Source organism: Balaenoptera acutorostrata, chromosome 7 (assembly GCF_949987535.1).
Source record: "Balaenoptera acutorostrata chromosome 7, mBalAcu1.1, whole genome shotgun sequence".
Classification (NCBI taxonomy): Eukaryota; Metazoa; Chordata; class Mammalia; order Artiodactyla; family Balaenopteridae; genus Balaenoptera; species Balaenoptera acutorostrata.
The window spans coordinates 97,789,079-97,816,127 of record NC_080070.1 but is presented as its reverse complement, the minus strand read 5'-3'; the positions used below and the strand labels follow the sequence as shown (position 1 = coordinate 97,816,127).

At 37.4% G+C, this 27,049-nt stretch overlaps 1 protein-coding gene across 3 annotated transcripts in view; it reads left to right on the top strand.

Annotated features, from left to right (window-relative positions):
- RELN (reelin) overlaps window positions 1-24,263 on the top strand; it is a 529,785-nt gene extending 505,522 nt beyond the window's left edge. The window contains exons 54-66 of one of the 3 annotated variants that reach the window (XM_057550216.1): window positions 447-622; window positions 771-877; window positions 1,965-2,207; window positions 2,850-3,025; window positions 6,468-6,541; window positions 7,365-7,526; window positions 8,267-8,424; window positions 10,456-10,675; window positions 12,479-12,676; window positions 13,346-13,444; window positions 14,080-14,163; window positions 17,918-18,053; window positions 23,149-23,234. In XM_057550216.1, coding sequence (XP_057406199.1) covers window positions 447-622; window positions 771-877; window positions 1,965-2,207; window positions 2,850-3,025; window positions 6,468-6,541; window positions 7,365-7,526; window positions 8,267-8,424; window positions 10,456-10,675; window positions 12,479-12,676; window positions 13,346-13,444; window positions 14,080-14,163; window positions 17,918-18,047 — 1,827 coding nt within the window. In that variant the 3' untranslated portion in view covers window positions 18,048-18,053; window positions 23,149-23,234. Of the gene's footprint in view, window positions 1-446; window positions 623-770; window positions 878-1,964; window positions 2,208-2,849; window positions 3,026-6,467; window positions 6,542-7,364; window positions 7,527-8,266; window positions 8,425-10,455; window positions 10,676-12,478; window positions 12,677-13,345; window positions 13,445-14,079; window positions 14,164-17,917; window positions 18,054-23,148 lie in introns of all 3 variants that reach the window. The other 2 variants (XM_057550217.1, XM_007177312.2) reach the window with 2 other exon arrangements.
- Window positions 24,264-27,049: the final 2,786 nt, after the last annotated feature.

Below are 27,049 nucleotides of genomic sequence, written 5' to 3'. Positions count from 1 at the left end.
AGACAATCAATCAGGAAATATTGGGGGGAAAAGTGCTAAAACATCTGTTTTATTTTATCTTACTCCTTTAAATTTTCAATTTTTGTTCATGTTTCATAGAATCATAATAAAGTACGAAAGTATTTTTATATAATATATAAACAAGTAAGTATATTTCGAGAGTACATGCTTAAGTAACGTTTTACCAGTAGGAGTATTACTATACTCAACTTTACAATTGTTTTATTTTAAGATTCTAGATTTTAAATTCCAATTATTAAACATTATTTAAGCAGTTTAAATGATCTTCAGTATATGATGGAAAAGAATACTGTGGACGTATCCTGTTGGGTTTCTTTTAATATCTTTTTTTCAAGTCCAAGATGTAATTCTGTATTGTCTTGACTATTCCATAATTATTCTTTAAACTTGTTATTTTTAAACACATGCCACTTAATTTTTTCCAGACTTTCCTGAAGGAACGCTTTGACAGTGAAGAAATCAAGCCTGATTTATGGATGTCCTTGGAAGGTGGAAGTACTTGTACTGAGTGTGGGATTCTTGCAGAGGACACTGCACTCTATTTTGGAGGATCCACAGTGAGACAAGCTATTACCCAAGATTTAGATCTCAGAGGGGCAAAGTAAGTCAAATTTTTATTATTTTTGTCACAACTTAGCAAATTGGCCCCCGAACCAGAACGCATGTGTGGAAGAAGCTGTTATCCAGGACTTGAGTAGACGATTTGTTCTAATTAACTGTTCTGACGGATGATATGTGCTTACGTTCAGATTCCTGCAATACTGGGGGCGCATCGGTAGTGAGAATAACATGACCTCCTGCCATCGGCCCATCTGCCGGAAGGAAGGCGTGCTGTTGGACTACTCTACCGATGGAGGCACGTTTTGGGGGTGAAAGCCACGCCCTGGAGCAGATTGCCACATTCCATCCAGTGCCCCTCAGCAAAGTCCGTGCAAAGCTTTGCTGACCTGGCAGTGCAAATAGTGAAAGCCACAAAGAGAAAGCTACAGACCTTAGTTGCATTACACGTTCTACATATGTGTGACTTCTGTGTTATACAAAATCTACCCAAAAAGGGACAAGAGAGAAATCACATTAAAAAAAATAAACTACAAGCTTTATGAATAAAGAAAATAATCACTATGCTTTGAAGCTTGATTATAAATGATACAATTAAGAAATAAATTTTTGCTGGGTCTTCCAAGTAAAAGATAATTTTAAAAACATTTTAAAGTGTTCTAAAAAGCTTTTGTGTGAACAAGCATGTAATAAATGCTATAGAAGAGCTACAAGAAAACGTCATTAGTTGTGAAAAATGATAGTCAATTCTTGAGTCTGTCACACACTATTTTAACAAGATTCTGTTTCATTATTTTGAAGTAGCTGAAACCAGGCCAGTAGTACCATGAGGTCTTTAGAAAATCAGCTTTAGCAGATAGGTGTCATTCTTAATAACTGGCAGATAAATAGATGACCCTAAAGTATTTTAGGGTATTCAAAAAGTGTTTTCTTAAGTAATGTAAACATTCCACCTACTCTCTTATCAGTTGATGACAGAAGCTTCATATTCGTCCAACAAATCACAAATTGCATAGAATTATAATAGCTATATTTAAAAATACTAGGCGTTCTTGTCCAGAAACATGCAAAACATGGGTGTTTCTATTTATGAGAAATAATGCATATAGGAATCGAGAACAAAATTTTAGAAGCAGAAAGTATATAATTTTTACTTAAGTGTTTCTATTTGTGGCCAAGTATTTCTAAATACCCTTCCCCTTGTATCATCAGCCTCATTTTGAAACAATATGTGCAAGTGGGGAACACTTACATTAAAGTCAGTGAAATCAGTTCTCATTATCTGGCTGAAGATTTCTGTGGGAAATTTACGGTAACTGCAGTATACTGGTGGTTTGTGGTGTTTTTTCCAGATATGTTACTTTGTTGGTGTATTTGCTTTATAGGAATTACTTGGACTTTGCTCCATGAGATGGATTATCAGAAATACATTTCTGTCAGACACGACTACATCCTTCTCCCCGAGGATGCCCTCACCAACACAACTCGACTTCGCTGGTGGCAGCCTTTTGTGATCAGCAATGGACTTGTGGTCTCCGGGGTAGAGCGTGCTCAGTGGGCACTAGACAACATTCTGATTGGCGGAGCGGAAATCAATCCCAGTCAACTGGTCGACACTTTTGATGATGGTAAGAAACAAGACATTGAACAATCTTTCCTGTGAGTCTTTTGTCTGCTTATGTCTTTACATGAGTTACTATATGAAAAGCCTTTAGATGAGTTCCTAGCACGTATTTGCTGATCAACGAATGTTAGCTATTATTTTGCCCAATAGTTTATACATCTTCAAGGTTGGCTGCTTGTTGAAATGACAACTAAGAATTCATGTTGAAATGTCAACTAAGACTTTAATAAATCTTAAAGACAATGTCTAATAAATCTTAAAGACAATCATTAAAGACAAAATGTCTCGCTCTAAGTATAATTTGAAATTTCAGTAGCCCAAAATAATTTCCGTTTCTTTAGGAATTTCTGTGCAGAGATACACATTGTATGGTTTGAAAGTGTACCAGGAAAAATTTTGCAGTGGTGAAAGTTACCAGTCTAGCAATTACATTTTAAAAGTTGAGTAATCATTGTTCTAGCATTTAATAATCTTTTCTAGATGTGATTTCTCATCTTGGATTTATATATTATACCAATTAAATAAAATAAAAGTCAATCTTAAAGGGTAAATAAAGAGCTAGAGCATAGACATTCAAGTAGTTCAACACTAACCCAATTAATTCAAGAGAATAACATGCCATATTGCTTCCAATTTACCTTAACAGAAGGCACTTCCCATGAAGAAAACTGGAGTTTTTACCCTAATGCAGTGAGGACAGCAGGATTCTGTGGCAATCCATCCTTCCACCTCTACTGGCCAAATAAAAAGAAGGACAAGACTCACAATGCACTCTCCTCCAGAGAACTCATTATACAGCCAGGATACATGATGCAGTTTAAAGTAAGGGGAAGCGGCTCTTCCAGAGTCTGGCATTACATTTGGGGGAGGGAGTATAGAGAGAATCCTTATTTGAACAACTCCAAGGAAATGAGTGATTTCATTCATTAAAAGAGACTTTATCTTATGAGTAAAAGAAGTTATCTTTCACAAAGACCTTTGTCTTGTAGGATTATTTGAACACAGGTTAAAATCTAAGTATTTTGGGACATAGCAAGAAATGTAACTGTATTGTATCTCAGATATGTAATCTTGAGTTCACTTTTCCAAACTTGGAAATAAAAAGCTCAAATAGGCACATCTGTCTATTAGTTTCTTTGTCTCTGTCCCTCTCTGTCTGTCTCTCTCCTCCATTTCTCTACCACTTTCTCTTTATGCCTATTTCATACATCAAGCCACTTTACTTCCTTATCTATCCTTTTTCATTATGTCTTTCCATTTTTCTTTTGTCTCTGACTTCCAAAAATGAACCTGTACATTAGCCCAATTGGAACTTCCCAAATCCTCAAAGATTTGAAAAGGACTCTCACTTCTTATAAAGGCATATTTTATTCATATAGAAGAATGGAAGGGAAGGCATAGAAGGTAATTAATAGACAATTAGAGAGAAAGATAAAGCAATATCAATTAATGTCTTTCTCACTGCAGAACACACTAAAAAGGGGCATTACAGAAATGCAGTTTATTACTAGATCATTTTAAAGAGACAGATCAGTTGTTCTAATACCCTTATTTAAAAAGATGTGCTACAATCACAATTAATAGTAAGAATCCTTATTTGTATAATAAAAATGTATTCACAGCTGGGAGAAGGGGAAAATGAGAACTTAATATGTATAGGGTTTCAGTTTTCCAAAATGAAAAATTCCTAGAGATATGTTGACAAAAAAAAAAAAGAAACAAATTTTCTGTTTTCCTCAGCTCTGTATTAAACTCTCCTTCAGAGACTGGAGGGTGAGGCAAGCCCCCCGAATGCTACCACTCCCTCAGGACTGTCTTTAACTTAGTGACATGAAGGATGCTCAAGGTCATGTCCAGTGTTACACCACCCCTAATTCCAAGCCACGTCCCTTAAGGCTTTCCCTCTACCAGGCTCACATCAGAGCATTTCTTGATTAAGTTGGTTGGGACCTCCTCTTTTGCTGCCTCTATCAACCCAGAACTGAAGAGACTGAAATTTTCTTCTCTAGCCAAGTCAATTTGTTTCTTAAAAAAAAAAAGCTTGTCCCCAGAAATTTAATGATAAAGTGTCACTAAATCTGCATTTTTACAGTCACCATAGAATGGTTACCTGTATATGTGTGGCTGAGTTGCTTTGCTGTGCGCCTGAAACTATCACAACATTGTTAATCGGCTACACTCCAATATAAAATACAAAGTTTAAAAAATAAAAAAAATAAAGTCACCATAGACTTTCTAAACACCATATCCAACAGCTTTCAGCTTTCACCCATTCCTCATTTTTCCTTTTCTTTGTACTATTTGGCACTCTTGTCCTTGTCTTCTCCAGCTCGTGAAATTCTCTTTGCTATTGGCTTCTGGGTTCTCTGCTGCTTCTCCTCTTACCTTCTTGATATCTACGTCTGTCTCCTTTTTGGTTCCTCTTCTTCCCTCAACCTGGTAAATATCAGCATTTCTTAGTACTTCTCCCTGGCTTTCTTCTCTCTTCACAGACATTCTCACCTTTGGAAACTTCATTCATCCTCTGGCTTCAAATATCACGTCTTTAAGACCAACTCCCAAATCTGCATATCCAACCTTGACTGGCTCATCAACAGTCAATTCAGTACTTTTAATAGCCTGTGTACATTTCTACACCTCTGTCTTACTGGCACCTCAACTCAACATGTCTTAACAGTGAACTTCCTATCTTCCTGCCCCATGCCAACTCCTCTTTCTGATTTTCCTATTTCTCTTGATGGCACTGCCTGTCACCTATTCACTGGCTCTAAATTTTAATTTAGTCTTTGACTTTTCACTTTTCACATCTAATCAGTTACTACATCCTTTTAATTCTAATTCCCAGTGTCCCTGGCACCCATCCCCTCTCCTCTGTTTGCACTCTTACCACTTTTATTCTGGCCCTAATTAAATGAGTAGGCCATTGAGTAGTCCTTTGCTTTCTAATCTCTCTCCACTCCCACCTGTCTTCAACAGCACAGTCAGATTGATCCTTACAAAGCACAGCTTTGAGCCCATCATTCCACTGCTCATTAACCCTTAATGACTCCCCACTGCCTACCAAATTAAGATCAAACACCTTTGACTACAACTCATGGTCTGTCAAGCTCAACCAATCTTTCCAACCTCCTCTACCAATATTCCACATACTCTACACTTAGACCAAAACACACCACACGCTGCACTCCAGACATGCCACAGTGCTTTCCCACCCAAATGTCTTTCGCCTGTCTCTACCTCTCAGACTCTTCCCATTCTTCAGGGACAGTTCACGTACACTTTACCTGATTAATGCTTTTCTCTTTTTTTTTAATTGAAATATATTTGACATATAGCATTGTGTAAATTTAGGGTATACAACATGTTGATTTGATACATTTATATATTGTAATACGATTGCCACAATAGTGATAATTAGCACCTCGATCACGTCACACAATTATCTTTTCTTTTTGTAGTTGGAATAATTTAGATCTCCCACTTCTGATGAACTATTTTCTAACCCACTTAGTAAGATTCAATCTCTCCTTCCTGTGAAGCACCACAGCATTTTATTTGTATGTGTTCTGGTTTCCATTTCCGCTATTGGAATATACTTTGTATTCTATCTCTGAAACCAGGGTTGTTTTATGAATAAGCGTATAGTCTGAAGTTTTTAGCATTAACCTTCCCTAGTATCAGCGCTGAAATAGGACTTATTGATTGAGTAGATGATTAGAATTTAAATTTGAATCACCAAATTTTTCTAGCATTTATGCATTATTGATGATTCAAGCATTTAATTGCACATAATATGGAATGCTTTTATTCACATGGAAATGGAAAAAGACTAGGAATAATTATTAAGTAATTAAAAATTACTATTTTTAATTACAAATAAACATTTAATGGTAGCATCAACAAAGATAGGATATCAATGAAAATGTTTTGAACCAATGATACTTTCTTTCCTTTAATTCTTCAAATACTGCTTTCCTTTTGACCAATTTACCTTCCCCAAATTTATGATTAATATGTTATACTAATTTAGTAAATAGAAATAGTATTTTTTTAAACTTAATTCTCGTCTCCTTGCAAAATGGCATGACTTTAACAAAGCTCAAAAGAATGTATTCTCGGTGTCCTGGCAGGCTGCTCTGTAAAAGCTTCTCTGAATACTTCTTGATTACTTTTCAGAGTCATAATGAAGAGAGATGGGATTTCTAATTAATGAGAGGTATTATTTAATCTAGCCTGACACATATCAATTGTTTGCTTGTTTTAGATTGTGGTGGGTTGTGAAGCCACTTCTTGTGGTGACCTTCATTCCGTAATGTTGGAGTACACTAAGGATGCAAGGTTTGTGAAATAATGTTTTACATTTCCTCCAAACGTGAATATACAATTCAAATGTTTGTCTATTTTTAAGGCAGCTGCTTACAGGGGAGCATTCTTATGTATTAAAAGTGGCAGTTCCTGTGTATACATGTAAAAATTTCATTTGTATAAAATTCACACATGTATCTTATTTTCAAATTTTCCCTTCAAACCAAGAAAAATCAATGTTATATTACGCTGCAGCCAACAAACTTTACATTGTAAGATAAGTAAGACACTACGTTTGTCCTTAAAGTAGAACGCTCTTTTATTCACGTTGCTTGTTCTCAACCAACCCTAATAAAAATATAGATCAGTGAAAGGTCTGAACATGCCTTTAGCTAGAGTCACACCTCCTAAAGCATAGTAGCAGTACTGAGCATCAGTCTGACAGAGGAAGTTTGCCTTGTTGGTGCTGGCAGGCCTGCCTCTCACCACCACTTTGAAAAATGAATTATAGTGAGAAAGTCTGGGTAGATAGAGAACTTTGTCAATCGACTCCAGGTGTAGTTCTTGTAACAATATCAGTGGGAGGAAGTCGCTAGAATGCCACTCTGTTCCTGCCATCATTTTATGCTGTCATCTGTGAATATATTAATGTGCCTGTAAAGAGTTAGGATCTATCTCATACGAGGTAGTTTTCAATTTTTCTTTTTATTATCTGTAATTATAAATATGTATAGGAAATAGGAAAGTCACATTAAAATGTCCTAATTTAACCCAGCCCTAAAGCATTCCCTTGGCATTAGACAGGTCATATATTTCTCTGAAGAGCTGTCTAATGCAGCCTTTTTGGTTTCTGCAGGTCCGATTCCTGGCAGCTCGTTCAGACCCAATGCCTTCCCTCCTCTTCAAACAGCATCGGCTGCTCCCCCTTCCAGTTCCACGAAGCCACCATCTACAACGCTGTCAACAGCTCCAGCTGGAAGAGAATCACCATCCAGCTGCCTGACCATGTCTCCTCCAGGTAGGTTGCATACTGAGGTAAACTTTGTGGCATCATCTGCCAGTCTCTGCAGAGCGCATGCAATGAGGCGAGAGCAACTGATAAAATGAGGCTAGACTTTTAGTTGCAGCCCTAGTACCCTTTCCCCTCATCTCCCCCTCCTCTCACCAACCCATGCCCCTAAATGGCAATTGCATGTCCCAAGAAGAAATAGGATCTTGCTTGTAAATGATTCATAGACGTCAAATTTTCTTTTGATTAAATACCGCAGCACACACCAAACTCAATCACAGGCCCAGAGTCACAAATGCCCAAAGACTTGGACTTGGCACCGTATCTGCCCCAGTGTTCTGTGCTCCCAAGGGCTGTGCTGCTCCTCCCAGAATCAGTGCCCTCTGGGTTGTGCCAGGCTGGTTGGGTTACGCAAAGCTGCAGGGTAAATATAATGGCGCACAGTCTTCCTAGAGCAGCATTGATTTTCCTCAAAGATTTGAAAATGATACACCGCTATAGGGAAAATAGACAGGTTTATTATGGAACAGAATAGGAAATTCACATACAATTTTCAGGGCTTTTGGGGTGTATACTCCTAGAATGTGAGGGGTACACATTCACTCACCTCCACCAATTGGATGCTTCGGGGAGAAGTTTGGGAAGCCCTTTTCTTAGAAGTAGTCCCCATTCCCAGAGGCTGGATGCTGGACATAGCCATGGAAAATAACAGCCTCCTGAATCCCTTCTGCTCTCTGTGGGACTTTCAGTGCAACACAGTTTCGCTGGATCCAGAAGGGCGAAGAAACGGAGAAGCAAAGCTGGGCAATTGACCACGTGTACATCGGAGAGGCTTGCCCCAAGCTCTGCAGTGGGCACGGATACTGCACCACCGGCGCCATCTGCATCTGCGATGAAAGTTTCCAAGGTCAGAATCCCGTTTTGTCCTTCTTGACACAGGAGACCATGGAGTTCTCCTCATCTCAACATGCGTGCAAAGGCTGCTAGGAAATGGATAGAAACTCCGGCCTGAGGGATTTGAGATAGATGATACACTCTTTGATCACATAGTTATTTACCTTTGGCATGAATTACCACAGGTAATTTTATGCTATGTTCCTTGAATTTTTAAAAATGCAGATTTTATCCTCCCAGGATATTCTATAGTACCTCACATTCTCCGACTTCCGTATTACTCCCTGCTCCAACCCCTACCTTTCACACTTGATTTCCACTCTGGACCTTTCTCCTGCCTGGCCTGGCTGCCTGTCCCTAGATACTGGACCAATATTCCTTCTCCCTGGACCTTTCCCGGTCCAGGGAGCGGCCACTGTTCTCCCAAGATGGAGACAACAATTCAAGATGTTCTGTTTCCCAGGTCACTCTGTCCCATACGAAAAAACCTTCATGGCTCAAAAAAATATACTTTTACTGCTTGAATTTCTAGAGGCTAACTGTGTATTTGGGGCAGAGTATTTAGTCAACTCCTAACATCCCAGGAGATTGCTATGTCGGCCTGTTTGAAGGCCTGCAGCCCTGCTTTCTTTTGATGCAATGTTTCTCATAGGTTTCAGCCTCTATGTTATAAAGTTCACGCTATCCAATTACCATTATACCCTCGGAGCCTAATAGCAATGCACAGTAAATCTTTTTTGAGTGAATCCTTACACTGCCTTATCCTTTACCATCTACACAGTATCCACCAGTATATTCAGCAGAGTCATTTAGTATTTATGATATTCCCCATAAATTAGCTATGGTTAATATCATTATTCCCACTTTACAGGTAAAGAAGCTGAGACTCAGGGAGGTTAAGTGACTTGCCTAAGGTCACATAGCAAGTACATGTCAGTAAGAAGACCAGAACTCAAGTTGTCCTTTCCAGTCAGCCTTGCTGTCTCTCAGAGCTGAGAGAGTTATACAAAGAGGACCAAATTATATAGCTTCCCCAAGGGTACAATGGAAGAACCCATAGATTTGAATTGAGTAGAATCCATTTAGATTTCTTGACGGATGCTACTTCCTTGCCTCCAAGTGTAATGAGTATGGTAAATGTAGACCGCTGCACATCTCTGAGGTTAGAAATTACTTAGCTGCCATCTTTTTCCGCTGGTCTCATTACCACTCAGACCAGCTGGGTCTGTTTGTATATTAGCTGGAGAATTTGAACTTTAGGCAAATGAACAAATCAAATGTCTCACAAGGAGTCCTAGGTGTCTGGAATTTGCCCTCTTCCCTGATCCAACAGAGCTATGACCTTTCGATTTTGAACTATTGTAGACATTGAGAAAAGTTGTGCTGTTCCAATGAAGGAGAAATGCGAAGACATACACATTAGCTAAAGTAGCACCTTCCTTAAATGGCCATATTTCAGCTCTGTGGTCTCTGAGAGACACTTCCAGTTTATTATTCATGTATTTATCCCAGCTTCATGATGGAATATTTTATATGTGCTCAATATTGTGCTAGGTGCTGGGATCCAACAATGAATAAAATATAGACTCTGCTCTCAAGAATGATCAAATATAAGAGCTAGAAAGAGAACAAGAACATGACTTATTTTCTGCTACAAAATCACGCTAGGGGACAAGAAATTAGGTTGTCTCTAATGCCAGGGTGAGATCACCCTCTGGAGACACGTCATTGGTAAACATACAGGCCCAGCCAGACACTGTAGTTTTTTAACAATGGGCTTATACAAGAAATAAGCACATTAGCACCTACATATTTTAGTAAACATTGACTCAAAGATAATGGTATTTTTCAGCAACACAAGCCAATAATTACTGAAAGAAAAGAGAAACATGCATTTCTGGGAGTCTGTATCTGCTTGGTATTTTGTCATTCTTACAATAAATCTGAAATTGATTGGAGTAAATCTGAAATTGAATGCTTGTTCTTAATCTTTGATGATTCTGCGTGTTCCAGCTACTTTTTGCAACTATTCCTTTCCCTCTAGGAGATGATTGCTCTGTTTTCAGTCATGATCTTCCCAGTTATATTAAAGATAATTTTGAGTCCGCAAGAGTCACTGAGGCAAACTGGGAGACTATTCAAGGTGGAGTGATAGGAAGTGGCTGTGGGCAGCTGGCACCCTATGCCCATGGAGACTCACTCTATTTTAACGGCTGTCAAATAAGGCAAGCTGCCACCAAACCTCTGGATCTCACTCGAGCAAGGTAATACGACTCCCGGGTTGTAGTCCAGACATAGAATCAGTCACAGCGCCTCACTGTCTGCTGTTAGCAATGATCATGAACTTTATGGCACAGGTGTCACTAAGCAGTGGAAACCTAAATATCATCCGAATTTGGTATGAAAAAGCATTATATGTTTTCACAACTCAGAATTATGCTTTGCTTAAATTTAGTGTAGAATTACCTTGTATCTCTTCACACACACTGGCTGAGTGTTGGTAACATAGGCATAAGCCTGGAGAAATGGCCAAATATAAGAAACGGATAAGTGTATCCCATCGACACGCTGAACACCGTGAACTCACACAATGTTAGAGGCCAATTGTATCTCAATAAAGTTGACAAAAATAAATAATTGGTTATGAATAATCTATATAGATAATTTAATATGGACCATATGCAAGCATGTAAATATAAATGTGAATGTGAAGGAGATTCGTAGTAATGCAAACATACATATTCCTGTATTTAGCATATGTAGCTATAAAAGGAAGTGGAGGATCGATGGCTGGATGGATGGGAACTTTAAAAGTTCACATGATTTATGAGCTGCACGCTAATTCAGAATAGAGAGGACAGAGAAAAAGAGACCCAAGAGGGTTCCTTCCCCACCTGCCCTTCCCAGCTCTACCACCTTAGCCAGAGCAAACACAGCTTATTGTCTGTGTAATTCAAGAAGAGATTCCAAGGCTTTATAAAGGTTGCAAAATACTAAACTACTCACTGAATGCTCAAAAGTGCATGAGTATTTTTGAGAATTAAATGTTGGGTTAGTGGGAATGTAGATGTTTACTTGAAGCTTAATATTAATAATGTATTTTCAGAGGCAGAAAGGCAGGTTGGGGGGCCTTCGATATGATAGACAATAAAAATGTTAAAAAATTAATTCCTGTAGAGTAACCATATAACTAACCATAGATGCCAGAAGTTGTTGTGTCCACCCATCCCCAATTTTTTTCCTACCAAAATGATGTACATAATCTAGATCAACCTGATGTCTTCCTTGACCCCATATATAGCTACAACTAGCCACTTAGTTAATGATTGCGCACCATGTCGTACAAGTAACTTTGCTTTAAATTAATTAATGCATTTAAATAATACATTTACCAGTTTAAGTCAGGCTCTTTATTTGACCACCTGTTAATCACTAGGAATCTTACGAGGATAGATTTCCTATGTTTAAAAACTGTATCTTCTAAGGGTAAGGATGCCTGTGAAAAACAAAAGGACACGTCAAACACGATAACAGATATGGTCCACAGCCTGTGTGTCTAACTCAGTTTTCCCTCTGCTCTGATCTCCAGATATCCTTTCCTAAAATAAACATGATGATTTATCCTTGTCCAGATTCTGTTCAGCTTGAAGCTATTTGTAAAAAGCACGTAGCATAAATACTGTGGTTTTATTTCTTGTCCTCTCCATGTCCTCAGCTGCCTATTTGGCCCATATCACTTTGCAGAGAACAGAAGGTGTTTCAGGAGAAATGCTCTAACAAGATTTCTAACATCATAAGAAGAAAAAAGATCTTTGAAAGTCAAAAGTTTCACTGTGTAGAACACCAGCCTTCTGGGCTTATTTTTTCATATGTATGATGTAAAAGATAAGTTCAGTAAACTGTCATTTATGTGACTTAGTCATAAGACTGGATGCTTCTGTTTTTACTATATTATGAACATGAAAATTATGGACTTTAGGAACGAGAGAGATAAAAAAATAGAAAGTATAACTCCTTGAATACTTCCTGACTTTTGTTTACACATGGTTTCCCCTGTGTTTGTTCAGCAAAATCATGTTTGTTTTGCAAATTGGGAGTACGTCGCAGACAGACAGCTGCAACAGCGACCTGAGTGGCCCCCACGCCGTGGACAAGGCCGTGCTGCTGCAGTACAGTGTCAACAACGGGATCACCTGGCACGTCATCGCGCAGCACCAGCCGAAGGACTTCACACAGGCTCAGAGGGTGTCCTACAACGTCCCCCTGTAAGCGGTCAGAGAGCAAAAGCATGGTGTCACACGTGATCCTAACAATTAACAGTGTTTGGTGAAGTTACTGAACCAACGCCGCAAAAGTAGGTGGTGGCAGAACCAAGACTAATTCAGATCTCCAGAGTTGTGTTACCGTTTTCTGTTAGGACCACAGACAGAACTGGGAGCCAGGATGAGGGCAAGAGGGAAGAGAGAAAAACAATTTAATACAAGGGTGCGCTGTGCGTATTTCCCTCCCAGTAACCAGTGTTTCTAGTCGTTTAGGAAACAACATTTTTAATCTTCTGCTGGGTACACCGGTTTAAAAATTGGCTGAGGATAGGCAGCTTAGTCAGTTTTGCCTGGCATGGTACCCCAGCGTCTAGTACAGTGCCCATCGCATAGAAGGCACGTCACATTTGTTGACTACAGAAGTGACTCTTCCAGGTACTAGTGGAGCAAGGGGAAGAAGGGAGGGAGATGTAGAAGGATTGCAAATCCTTGAGTAGCCAATAAAACTTGATGCTGCTTAGGAGAATACTATGACCTAAGCAAATCTAAATTCCATACCCAAAGTTATGTTGATTAAGATTAGACTATTGTAGTTGAAGTCTGCAAGTCACCTACCAGAAAGTTCTCTGTGTTCTAGTGTTTAACCTCTCTGTCCTTCTATCTGTGACCCAGGGAGGCACGGATGAAAGGAGTTTTATTGCGCTGGTGGCAGCCACGCCACAATGGAACAGGTCATGATCAATGGGCTTTGGACCATGTGGAGGTCGTTCTGTGAGTATCTGATACATAGCATCTCATGTGCATTTCAGAAAGGTTTGAAATTCCTTTGATATGGCATGCTCCTTAATTCAGTAAGAACTGTCCCTGATGAGAAACCCCCATGGGACCACTTTGGCTTATACTCTTCCACAATTGCAAACTACAGCTCTAGTCAACAGTGAAATAACAAAGCCCCAAATATAATTTAATATACCTTAGAAAACTTCAATAAGCAAAGGTTTATTTAAGGGTTTGACAATATTAATTAAATTGGATCAAACAGAAGTCTCCAGGTAAATGGGAAACAATGCCTACTACCAGATCTGAGTTGCCTTATAAAATGGAATGACATCCTGAAAAGAAAAAGGATCTGTACTGGTCGATGTACAGAGTATCACTAGGACATGTGCCCAATTACAAACACCTGTCCTAGCAACAGATGCCTGGGGCATTCTTCCATTTCATGACATGGTCAAAACTAGAACAAAGAATTTGTGGTTTCAGATTCCTCGTGACCAATCCCAGCGCCTAAGAAGTCAAGGGTGTTCCCCCATGGTATCTCCCATAGAATAAAGTTGTCAGCGCTCTCACCTAACTGGGTTGACTGTTCCACAGAGAGATGACTTGCTTTTTCTCTAACAATCTAGTTCCTGTAGAACTGGAATGCTTATGTCTCGACGGGTTCGGACTGATGGCTCCAAGTGGTTGGCAAGGAGAGGCGAATCTTCTCGGTAGATAGGTTCAAATGTTCATTCTGTTTACCAAATCGAAAACGAAATCAGTCCCTTGGCTGATTTCAGTCATTTGGAAAGCAAATTTAAGTGATTAATTGGTAGGAAACCTACCAGATTTGTTTTCTTTCAATCATAGCCATGAGCTGAATTTTTCAGTCTTGAGTTATAGCCCTCGTCTTAGTTTTCACTGAGGCACCTGCTTGCATGGCATCCATATCAATCCCCAAATCCAAGAGCAACCCGGTTCCTACACAAGCTCCCACTGTGCGCTCTGCTGCTTTGGACAACTTGCTGGGCTCTGCCTCCATAAGATAAAGTTGACGTTTAAAGTAACAGTCCAGACTCACTTGAATCTATATTATGAGGCTGATGTTTTACTTAGATTTTGATTTCCTCAGACTGCATTATTCCAGGAGAATAGACTAACCTGGGCTCTAAAACGAATGATGTATGGTAAGTTCAGAGAGAGAGATATATCCAGACAGACCAAAAAACCAACCCTCTAGCCATTACGCTCTGGCTACTTTCCTTTCAGAGCAGCGCTTCTCAATCTGATTGAACATCAGAATCACTTAGGAGCTTTTGGAAGCATCAATGAGTGTCCCAGTGTCCATGCCCATACCTACGGATTACTTGATTTAAATTGATCTGTAGTGAGACCTGAGCATTGGTCTTTTTTAAAAGCACCTCAGTTCATTCTAATAAACTGGTTGAGAATCAAATTTAGAGTCAATAACCAGTTTTTATCTTTCAAGTCTCTTGCCAAGACAGTTTACATTAATGGGGCTTCCTGTGCCTGACAAAGCATTACCAACTTTTATGGAAAGTTCAAAGCTTGACAGTCCTCAATAGAAGGCAGGATGCTAATACTGACCTTGGGTAGATACAACAATTGTTAACATGTCATGTGTTTGAAAGGATATTTCTTATCCCCCCATCCAACCAAGCAATTGCAGTTATCCATTTTGGATTTCAAAGGCATATTATCACCACAGTTCCCTCCCATGTACTAAGATTAAAGAGTAGGTGGGGTCAGAAGTACAAATATACTCCCTGGTATAAAATAACCCCTTGACAATTTGGGAGCAGAACAGAGTTGACCTGCTGCCTCAGAGGTTCTCACCACACAGCTCCCCAGGGAACCTTCTGGTATACCTGCTGTTGGTATTAATTTTTATAAGCAGTAACCAGAATCATGATATTATTACAAGAATCAAGGTCAGATTATATAAGATACCAGAAACCTAGCATTTCTGGTATTTTTCTGGAGCAATAATCTGTATTTATAAAGACTTCACTTTTATTCCATCTCCAGAATTTTAAGACTTAGAAGAATTTAGCACGTAGGCACCTGTCTGCTCTTATTCTGCATGATCGTTTCAAAGTCTCAGGGCACTAAAACATTTCAAATGAGAAAAGAGCATTGCCACACATGCAGAGTACTGCATGACTTGAGTTTTATTCAGTCTTCTTTCGGTGAATAATTTTAAATTATAACTTTACACGTGTAACCATAAAATTTTATATATTTATATAAATATGTGTGTGTATATATATAATATGTTAAAATTTGTTAAAACTAAAGGAGTCACTTTGTTTTCCTTCTTTTTTGGAAAGAAGAAATACTTCATAAAGCTGAGTTCAATCAATGAATTGTTTAAAAAATACGGTACAAAGAAATTATATTTTCAGAACTATGTTTTTGATGTTTTGCTCTTGTCTTAGGATTTAATATTTCTATGCCACTGTATTCGTTCAAACTGCTTTTTTTCAGAAGAGTCGCAAAAAGTTTTAAGGCATTTGCTAGTTAATATGCCCTTAGTAGCTCTACAAAACAGTTACTTTAATTCATTCATTTGATGAGCTTAAAAATGAAGTTCCAGATAATTCAGAAAAATAAAATATAATAATTTTTCCAAGTGTCTTGCAACCAAATAAAGCACAAAGAAGCCAGCCAAGGTTCATGTCACAATTCACAAATATTACTAATTATAACTTTGCTGCAGTAGATGTATATTTAGAAATGGAGAGGTGGAATACTCCCATAAAGCCCTATTAAATTCAAAATATCCTCCTAATTAACTATACTTTTGTATAATAACACTTAGTTATAGGAACTAATAATGTTAACTCCTTAAGTGTGGAGGGAACAGGACGCTGAGGTGCATATCTCAAGAGATACAAGCCCTGCCTAATTGAGTGCTACAGATAGGGCAACTAATATGTTTTTTGCAACCAGTGGTTGGGGGTATACATTTTTAGAACATATTTTCTTTTCTGAGTAAAGATTGGCCCTAATCTAGCTTTATTACCATAGTTTAGCTTTTGTGCATGTGCACTAAGGACACATGCTAAAAACTCCTAGAAAGAAAAACTGTGGTCACGCATGGTATCTTGAGTCTAACCTCAGTACTGCCCATATTAACCAAGAAGATACATGAGTTTGATGAGAAAAAAATGTAGCACTTTTGAAAATATTTCAAGGTTTAGGAGTGTATCCTAAATGAGCAAGATAGAGAATATTTTTTTAATTTAATGGTTTAATTCTAAAATACTCCATCCAGAAGGATTTGAGTTTCATAAATATGGATATACAGAAAAAGCCCCACACCATAAAGATAAAAACCACAGTTCTAGCATTTAACAAGCGAAGTCACTTATGCCTTATGCTTGTTTGAGAGTGTAATCTCCCCACTCTGATGATGTTTTTCAATAAAACCTGCACATGAAAAGCACTTCATGATGATAAGCCCTTGCTAATCTGCCACAGAACAGATGAACTGAATTGACAGATCACTTTTTTCCAGCCTCACTAGCTTACAAAATGTCCTCATCCGTAAAGTCTGAGTGATGCAGCTTAACACAGTCATTGACAATCAAGCGTCAGAAACCTAATTTCTCTGAATTCATTGGCTAGTGTAGAATATTTGTTTTTCAGTAAATGTTTTTGAATACATTTGGGCAGATCCCTCACAAGATCCATGCTGGTGGGGTTCTTCTTAGGATAAAAGGGAATCCTTTGTCTTATTGCTGGGCACTCATCCTTCTATCCTAAGAATCTCCCTCACCCAACTATGCATTTCATTCACACATCACATTTCCTGTGTACGTGTCTAAGTCACAACCTGTCATGTGTACAATGAAGCGGGCCAATTTTTGCATGTGTACCTTGAAAGCAAATTGCTCAGCAAAGAGTCAGCCTTTGTGAATTGATTTACTAAAAAGTGAATTATTACCACATTTGCTGAGAATTGGAAATGAATATGCTGCTAACTATGGTCCTAAAGGCATTTATCAGATTTTATAATATGAATTCCATCATGGCCATTCCCTCATGTATTCATTACTAAGATACTGTCACATTTTTGGCACAAATGATTTATGGAGAACAGCATATTACATTTGTTGCAAAGCATATTTATCCTTTATTAAATTTGATTGTGTTGTTTGATATAGAGGACTTACGTATTTTTAAGAGCCCATTCCTTAATATATCCAGGAATAAGTATGTTCTAAAATGTAAATAATTGAAAAATCAAATAATAAAATTAATGGTAGTTATTAAACTATTACTTTCATATTTATACTTTATATGCAACATTTATGCCAAATGTAGTACTATAGCTACATGTACCTTGACATACGGTTATGAGCAAATATTGCATGTTGCATTACATAGAAAAGTTAAATATATGTATATATTAGGTATAGAAGAATAAGAAATAACTTCTTTAATTTTTATTTTCAAAAGAGATGAAAAATCCTATATCACATCTAAACCTGATCAGACTTTTATGACTAATCACAGTGCTGCATGTGTTGAAAGGCATTTTTTAACTTGTGTTATATTTCATTATTTGCTGTCATTGGTTTTCCACTAGAGTAAGGTAAGTCCTCTTACTAATTCCGGGGAACTGTTTACTAGTAGTTTCATCAGTGTTACCTACGTTAACTGAGAAGTTTTGTAGAAGACCTTTGCAACTGAAAAACAAACCTGTGAAAACAAAGTTATATGTGATACTGAAATATACTGGAACACTTGAAACCTATATCATGTAAACTTGGGAGTTCAGCCAAATTGTGGTAATTTTCTGATGTATACAATATGGGGCACAAGAGCATAGACCAGAGTACCAATCAGCATTCCTTCATTTGAATGTTTGACTCTGTGCCTGGGATTTTGTTAGGTGCTCTTGAAATGTTAACAGTTTATAAGTTTGTTATGAGGGGAAAGTGGAAATAGAAATGTGTGGAAAAGAGCTAGGGGCTTTGATTAAATGCAGTGTCTTTCAAAAGATCTCTTATGCTGGAGATGAGTGAGGGTGCCTAGACTTCTTAATTCTATTCTAAGTTAATAAATGAACAGGCAAAAGGGAATGGGTTTATTCATAATATTTGTGAGTTCTAGATGCTATCCTTAGGTAAGATTGGCCTTTTTAAATATATATTTACATTTGCTCTCTAATAGAGATACTTTAAAACTTAGGAAAGAAGGCATCCTTAGGTAAGATTGGCCTTCTTTAATATATATTTACATTTGTCCTCTGATGGAGATACTTTAAACTTAGGAAAGAAGGTAAAATGGTTATCATTTATTAAACATCTGCATATTCTACTAGAAGCTTTCATTTAATCCTTAACATTTCCCCAAGGTACACAATATCAGATATTATTCCTATCCCCATACAGCAGGGAAAAGAAAAATGAAACCTTCTGCATTTGTAAGATATATGAGCCCACACTTATCTACATGTAGCCCTCCTGAAAACACATGGCCTTGAAAGTAAAATGTACTTTTTTTTCTTCTATGCAGGGCAGTTTCATTGATTAGTTTCAGTGGCAGCTTCCCATTCTACTCTCATCAATATTTCTCTGAAAGATAATGGCAGTCACTGGATTCTTATTTTTGCATTGATATAAAATATTATTTATTGTATCATTTTGTTTTGATGAAAAATAAATTACCGAACAGTAAAAATGCCTAAATTTCTGTGAGTTCAAATTACTTCTACCAAGTCTCTATCTTCCCCATTTCCTTTAGAATCAATTAAAAATCAGTCGAATTTTTTCAAAATAATAACCTAAGATAGTGGCTCCAGTGAAGAAGAGCAGTTCGAGAGAACAGTCACTAGTTCTTGAAAAAACTTGCAATATCCGTATTTCCTATGCAGAAACAGGGAAGCATTTTATTATTCCATATGCTGTCTAAAGTCCCCAAATTCCCTCAGTGATAATGGAAATTTAAGTTAGCATTTCCAAGAAGTCATCATTCTCCCTTCCTTCAATGACTTAACTCATAATGGGAGTTTATAAATGGACCTAGTTCTATTCACAATCAAAGCAAATTGATAAGTACTGTAGTTGATATGCCTTGGGATGAATATGACCTGCTTTCACTGGAATTATCATAAAAATACTCTCCCCTATAATCGCAGTGAAGAAATAAATCCTTAAAATTCCACCACACCTTAATTATTTTGGTTATAAGTTTATCTATAACTATACATCTACATGTATCAAAAACAAAAATAGGCTCTCAGATCTGCTTCACAAAAAAAGATAATAAGCATGAGCTCTTTAAACTTGTTTAACATTCCTCTAATGCCCAATCCTATACCTTAGACATTTTAGAAGCCACAACAAGTTTAATAACCATGTCAGTTTATTAAATGGTCCTCGAAGCAGGCAGCACTTTGGTATAGCTTCCCATGGTGCTTGATTTTCAAAAGCTTATGAACTGGAAAAATCTGCTTTGTTAGATTCCAACCTAACTGTCTCCAGAGATATTTATGCTTTACATTTACATAACAAAATTACTAGTTAGTTTCAAGTGTGCTTTGGAAATGTGGCCATTTCTAATGTGACTACAAAACACTAGGCATCTATAGCAAATGCTGAGTGCATATCAACATTCGCAGAGATCCAAAGATATGCTACTGATACGTAAATGTGTTCAAAATTAAAGGGTATCCAATGACTCAAAATGCCTCCTAAAGTAGAGGTCAGCTTCCAAGCTGGACCGATCGATTATCAAGGTATTAAAAGATCTGCAACCTGTTAATATTTATTTTCTCACATACAAAAATGAAGAATTTAAATCAGTCCATAATAAGTAAATAGTTATATGGAGAAGTTGCTTTAAAGCCATTAAACGTGCACATCAACTTTTGTTCAAATTAAATGTTCCTTTGTTCCCGGATATTGAGGTCACTTTCATGTCCATCTCGGTCGCATTAAGATAACTAAATATCTTGAGTGTTCTGAGTTTATCTTTTTTCCGTGTAAGATATTTTAACTATTTTAAATTCTCTTTGAGTACCTTATATCTTTAAATGTGTTTTCAACAGAATATTTTCATTGCTTTAACTTTGCAATTATTCCTTATAGTTAAAGAGTAATGATTTACAACAGGAATCCAATCAGTAAGTCACCATAAGTTCAACAAACATGCCTTGACCACCCAGGGGTCAGGCAGGAGGCTCAGCGCTATGGTGTGGGGCTGGAGGGAGTGGGGTACATCCACGACACCCACCGCAGTTTAGTCATGGGGAGCCAAGATGTGAACACAAATCATTTCCATGCAAAGCAGAAAATGAGCACTATGAGGGTTCACAGGAGTGGGGGGAAATCCCTACTGCAGGGGGTGAGCAAGAAAGAAAATGTGATACTTGAAAAATAAGTAGAAATCTTAGGAAGCTGTGTTGGGGATTGTCCAATAAGGCAGATGGAAGGGGCTCAAGGTGAGTTTGAATAGAGATGTCTGTGTGAGGTGTAGTGGATGAAAGGACTTGAAAAACAGAGTAAGGTGAAACATGTGGAGGACTTGAAATAGCTGGCGAAGTTGACTTACAGGGATTATGAATGGGTTTGTTTGTTTGTTTTTTTTTAACAAGATAAAGCCAGCATTTGAGGGAAAGTTTACTGAAACTGGTGTGCAAAATTCACTGTATGTATGCGTGGGAAGATACACACACACACACACATACATACAATTACACATTCGGTGATACTTTCTTAGTATTTCATAGTATCTTTTCAGTGGTGTTTCTTTCGTAAGGGGAGAGAATGTGGAGGCTAGCTTAGGGGGCCACTGTGATAGCTCAGGGAAATTCAGGGGAAGGGCCACAAGGTGTCCTAGGATGCTGGCAGGAAGACAGCTAGTGCCAGCCCCAATCTTCTGTGACTAAAGAGGTGAGAGGATTCTTTCTCCTGACACTTGATTAGTTCAATACATTAGGTCGTTGTCCGTTTTTTGTAACTAGACTTTACATAGGCAGCAATTAGTACTTATAGCAGCTAATGGATAATGGATACATTCATTTCCTTCTTCAACTATGACATTGAAACGGGTCAACTTGGTTGATACAGGGGAGCAAGGAGGATAGTCAAGCTACCTGAAGACGAAACCTGATTTTTTTCTTTTTCTCTACAGTGTCTTCAGAGTATATTTTGTTTCCATTCTATAGTTTCTAGCATTTTGATAGTATAGAAAGCCAGAGTGAAAAGTTATTAGCACTTTATTTTGCAAAATATATATCAATGTGATGTCTTCTTTTTATCAAGTTTTCAGCACAGATACTATTGCTTTTTGATTAAACATATCTGATGAAATTCACTTTATGCATTTTCCTTTGAGAGATTTTATTATAAATGTTCTTTTCTAATGATCAAACATCTAGAAAATCCTATTTTAAAGGTTTCTGTATGTTACAAGTGTTAGTATAATATCCTAGGTAAAACAGTATCATTCTACACCTTGCCTGGTCTGTTGATCATTAATAACTCAGAAGAATACACTGCTCAGTGCAAAATTGTCCATTCCCACCTCTTTACCGTGACTCAAGTTCATGTCATATTGACTGACCTTCATGGTGGTAGCACATCACATGACATTATCCTGCTTCATACGCATTTTATGTTCCCATAAAATTAAGGAGGAAAAGACTTTAGGACGAGACAGTATTCAAGAGACTCAGTGAATTTGGAAAATACTAAGAGGCTCACACTTAAAAACCACCCTTCAGTGCTACATAGAGACATGTTGTCACTCCACTCCATGTGTGAAAGGAGTCTGATTCTTGTCAGTGACCTTATGGATAATGATCCTTTTTAAATTACATTTTCCATACCAAAACTTTAACAGCTGTCTCTACCAGTATCGTGCATATTCCTACAGGCTCCTAAAATCCATTTTCAGTACTTTTATCAGCTTCACGTAGAGTATGTATGCATGAACGTGTAGGTACATACATGGGGGGAATATATACACATATATTTACATCTATACATTGAATTACACTTTCTTAGTATTTTATGATCTTTTTTCAGTGGGGTGTCTCCTTCATAAGGCCATGTTTATAGAATATGACCCAAGCTGCTTATTGTTTGAGGAAGGCAGCGGAATCCGACCTTCTGAGAAAAAAACTTACTTCCTCATTTTGCCCCGAGACTGCATAAAATAGGAAGGTCAAGCTGATTCAGATAACAAGTTTGTTTTCCCTTTGTTTGTTTTTGCTTTTTAAGCTTTAAATGAAAATGTTTGCTGAAAGAATCAAATTATGCTTTCGTTAAAGATGTATTTGCATATGGTAATGGGTACAGCACGCACTTTGTCTCAAATGAACTCCAATCCAAGTAAATGTTTTCAGAAAGAGTTCAAGAATAAAATGAAAAAGCCAAAAACAGTTTCAGTCCACTTTTGCAATGAATCAAGAGAATTTACCATTTTTTCTGGTTCGGACCTCACTCATGAAAAGAAGGGGATTTCTTCAAGGCCAAAGGCAGTGAATTCAGGTGTCAATCTTTAGTTCTTCTGTCCTGGGGTGGTAATGTCAGCATGACCTATTAACCCTGAAAATTTTCAAATAAGTATCAGGGTAACTTAGGACCTAGACTAAGGTCCTAGATTGTGCTTTCAATGATGGGACTTACATGCTCTTTCTCCTTTCCCTCCCCTGCCTCTATCCTTTCTGATTTTAACAGCACTCGCAAACAAAATTACATGATGAATTTTTCACGACAACATGGGCTCAGGCACTTCTACAACAGAAGACGAAGGTCACTTAGACGATACCCATGAGGAATCAAAAAGTTTATTTTCCCTTCCAACTTGTGATGTGTTGTTTTCCGTTCTTTTAAATCTCGTACTGCATCTGATATCAGGAAATTTCTGTGAAGGACTTGGTGATTAACTGAAAGCCCTTCTCAAGACTGAGTATACACCACTTTCCCACACTGTGAACTAATGACAAGTGACTTATTTTCTCATAAGTAAATGTCTTCATGTTGATGTGTCTGTGCAAATTGTGATCTGTGGTAATATCAGTTACAGTGGCAGTATTGAAAATAAGAAATAGTTTAACAGAAAAAAAAGTTTAAGCACAAAAGTTTAAGAGATTTTATGTTTAAAATGGCATTTAGTACAGTATTTAACATTCTTGGTCACAAAGCTATTTAAGTGGACTGTATTTCAGCTATGTATCATGTTTTATATGATTAAATTATCATTGTTTGTCCTTTATGTATTCTCTTCTACAATATAACAACACATTGACTCTGTATTTACTTATGTTGCAATATTTTGCTGCTGAATTTCAGGCTACTTATATTCTGCAGAAAATTCATTGAAATACCTACTCAAGAAGATAGTTGTAAAGATATTGTATCTCCTTTAATATACCCCTTGAAACGTATGTTGGCTTAGCGTTGTTTTGTGGATAAGAAAGATGCCTGACCTTGAAATTTTTTCTACTTAAAAATTGTGGATGAAGACCCTATCTCCCACAAAGGAATTCCCATTTCCTTGTCCAAAGGTTCTTTTAAAGTGTTCTGTGGCTGATTTACTAACAGTAACTGCCATTTTGTGTCTGTGGTAACAGAGTGATTTGTAAAACAGTGGATGTTTTCATTGTGTTCTCTTTGTGGATTGTTCTTCCTGCGGGTCATATTCATACATTTCTGATGAAGTTGTACCAACACCAGCAACATTATAATGGCCCTGTAGCCCTGAACTCTCTATTAACTTAACGAAAAGGTTGCACTCTAGGGTGAACCATGCTAAAAGCCCATGCTTAAATAAAAATTATGTTCAAAAGCCATTTGAAGTCCATTTGTCTTTCTTTACTGTTAATTAAATTTTCTGTAGGATTTGTAAGCCTGGCCAGGTTTGGAAAGAACAGTGTCAAATATCTTTACTGTTTTTTTATTTTGTTTCGTCATTGATAATAGCAATTATGAAGCCACACTCTCAATGTAGCCATTTTTCTCTTACTCAGTTTTTTTTCTATTATTCACTCTGTAATTACACTAAGAAAAGTCAGTAGAGAATTTTGAAAATTATTTAACTCCTGAAAATTTTGTTAGCTGCTGACATAATGCCTAGCTCATAATAAGTACTCATGCATTCATTCAGCAAATATCTACTGAGTGCTTGCTATTTGACAGGCACTGTGCTAAGTATTGAGGATAAAAATGCTGATTGAGACATTTTCCCTGCTTGCTTTTAACATCTACAAAAAAATAAATATGTTGATATTGTTGAATTTGTTGGCTTTCCAGAGGGCTAAAAAAATATACCCAGGTAATAAAGGGCTGAATGGCAGTAGTATTTCTCATTGGATGATCTCCAATGAGATTGGAGATCATTGGATTTTCTCATTGAAACGATAAGGGATGATCTCACTGAGAAGTTTAGTTAAATTTTATTTTGAGTCTGGTATCAAATCCATTGTAAATCATTGCCTTGGAGATACAAGGCCTTCGTTTTTCTACCTAATATATGACATATTGTATAATTCAGTGCATATGTGGCCCATAAATGTTTATAAATATTGTATGTTAATTGTTGATTCTCCTTTCTTCATTCACAAATTGTCTGCTGCTGGTTCACCATTTGGTGGTATTTTTGTTTCATTTTTTTCATTGGTACGAGGGGTTGAATTTTTCCCAAAGTCTCATCTTTCCAAGTAACTTATACGTGCCATAGAACTACCCCCTGACTACGGCTGAGATATTTTCAGTGCTCCCATCCACGTGTCTTGCCGTCAGAACAGGATTTGAACTCCCCACCAATTCATCTCCTCGAAATTTTAATAGCATAAGTTGGGACTCACATCTATTGGTTTATTTAATTTGAAAACATAGTTAAAGTAGGAATTCAAGTATTGTTGGCTCAACTGACTTATCTTGCTAAAGGAAACAAAGTTTAGTAACCGATAAAAAGTATTTGTATGGCCAAGTTTCCATGGTTTCTACACTGTTGTCTCTTATTCACTGTACATTTTAATGTAAACTACACTCGTATCTAATTTAAGTATATTCAGTATCACACGTATTTTACCTTTTACCTAAGAAATAACTTAACACATATATTACTTTAAAAATTCCCCAAACTGAAGTTGTCACTAGCACGCTCTTCCTTATGTTCCAAGGTTAAAGAAAGAATTAGAGGGGATCACTTAAAACATGTACCCATTCATTTTAACGTTTTCCAGTTGATATTTTTGACAGCAAATTGTATATGTCAGCAAGACCCCAGATGCTAGGACATCAAGAATACTGAAAATAAGAAAATACGGTTAATACAAATCTTTGTAGAGAGTAGTATAGTATCAGTAACATTGAATATGTTACAATATCAGTAAAAATTGAATTTGTGTATACAGCATGACGAACCTACTTCTGGGTATTTACCATAGTAAAACTCTCACATGTATACACAAAGAGATCTGTGCAAGAATGTTCACAGCAGCATTATTTGTACTTGCAAATAATGGGAAGCAATCCAAGTGTACATCAACAAGAGAATGGATAAATTGTGATTTATTTGCATAATAGAACATTGTTTGGTGGTGAAAATGGATAAACTTAGAGTACACCTACTAACGATAACAAAAGTTGCAAAATTATAAATGTAGTATGATGCCATTTATCAGATATTAAAACTTGCAGACAAATACTGTATATTGCTTATGAATACATGCATACGTTGCAAAACTATAAAAGCATGTATGGGAGTGATACATACAAATGCATGACGGTAGTTACCTCGGGTGAGGAAATCAGAGTGGGGGATGTGGAAGACATTGTATCTAAAATATTTTATTTCTTTCTTAAAAGTCAAAAGATAGTATAATGTTAAGACTTGAATGAGTTGTGTGCGTACAAATGGGCTTGTCATATTTCTGTTCTCATGTGAGGATCTAAATATTATAGCAAAAAAAAAAAAAAAGAATAGGGAATTCCCTGGCGGTCCAGTGGTTAGGACTCGGCGCTTACATTGCTGGGGGCCTGGGTTCAACATCCCGCAAGCTGCGTGGCACAGCCAAAAAAAAAGAAAAGAATAAATAGGCTTTGTCAGGCAGGTTCAACGGGGAAATATATTCTAACAATAGAGCAGCGTGTGCAAAACTGCAAAGACGGGAAGCAGCTTGGCTCCTTGGGGGAGTCAAAGCTCATTTGAATTTGAGGAAGGGCGCCGGGGAGCATCCTGGAGAGAGGCTAGGGTCCAGGGTTGCTGGGGGCGTTAGGAGGGAGAGAAGGGGAGCACTTTCTCAAACTAACAAAATTCAGCTTCACCCAGGAGGCGCCGGGATAAGTCCACTCTGACCAAAGTATGGAGAGGGGCTGGAGTTAAGAAGCTGGGAGACTGGAATTAACAGGTAGATCTGGGACAACAGCTGAGGAATAATTTTAAGTTGCCTGATAAGAATGTTGCTAAGGATTCATACTTCTCCAGAGAAACTACAAACTGCTTCACATACAAAATATAGTAGTAAATACAAGAAGTAACTATGTGTTTATTTATTGTGCAGAAGGAAAAGAAAAAAAAATAGCTGTTACTGAAAGAATTCCAGTTCAGAGGTGAGAGGGGCTTGTCATCATA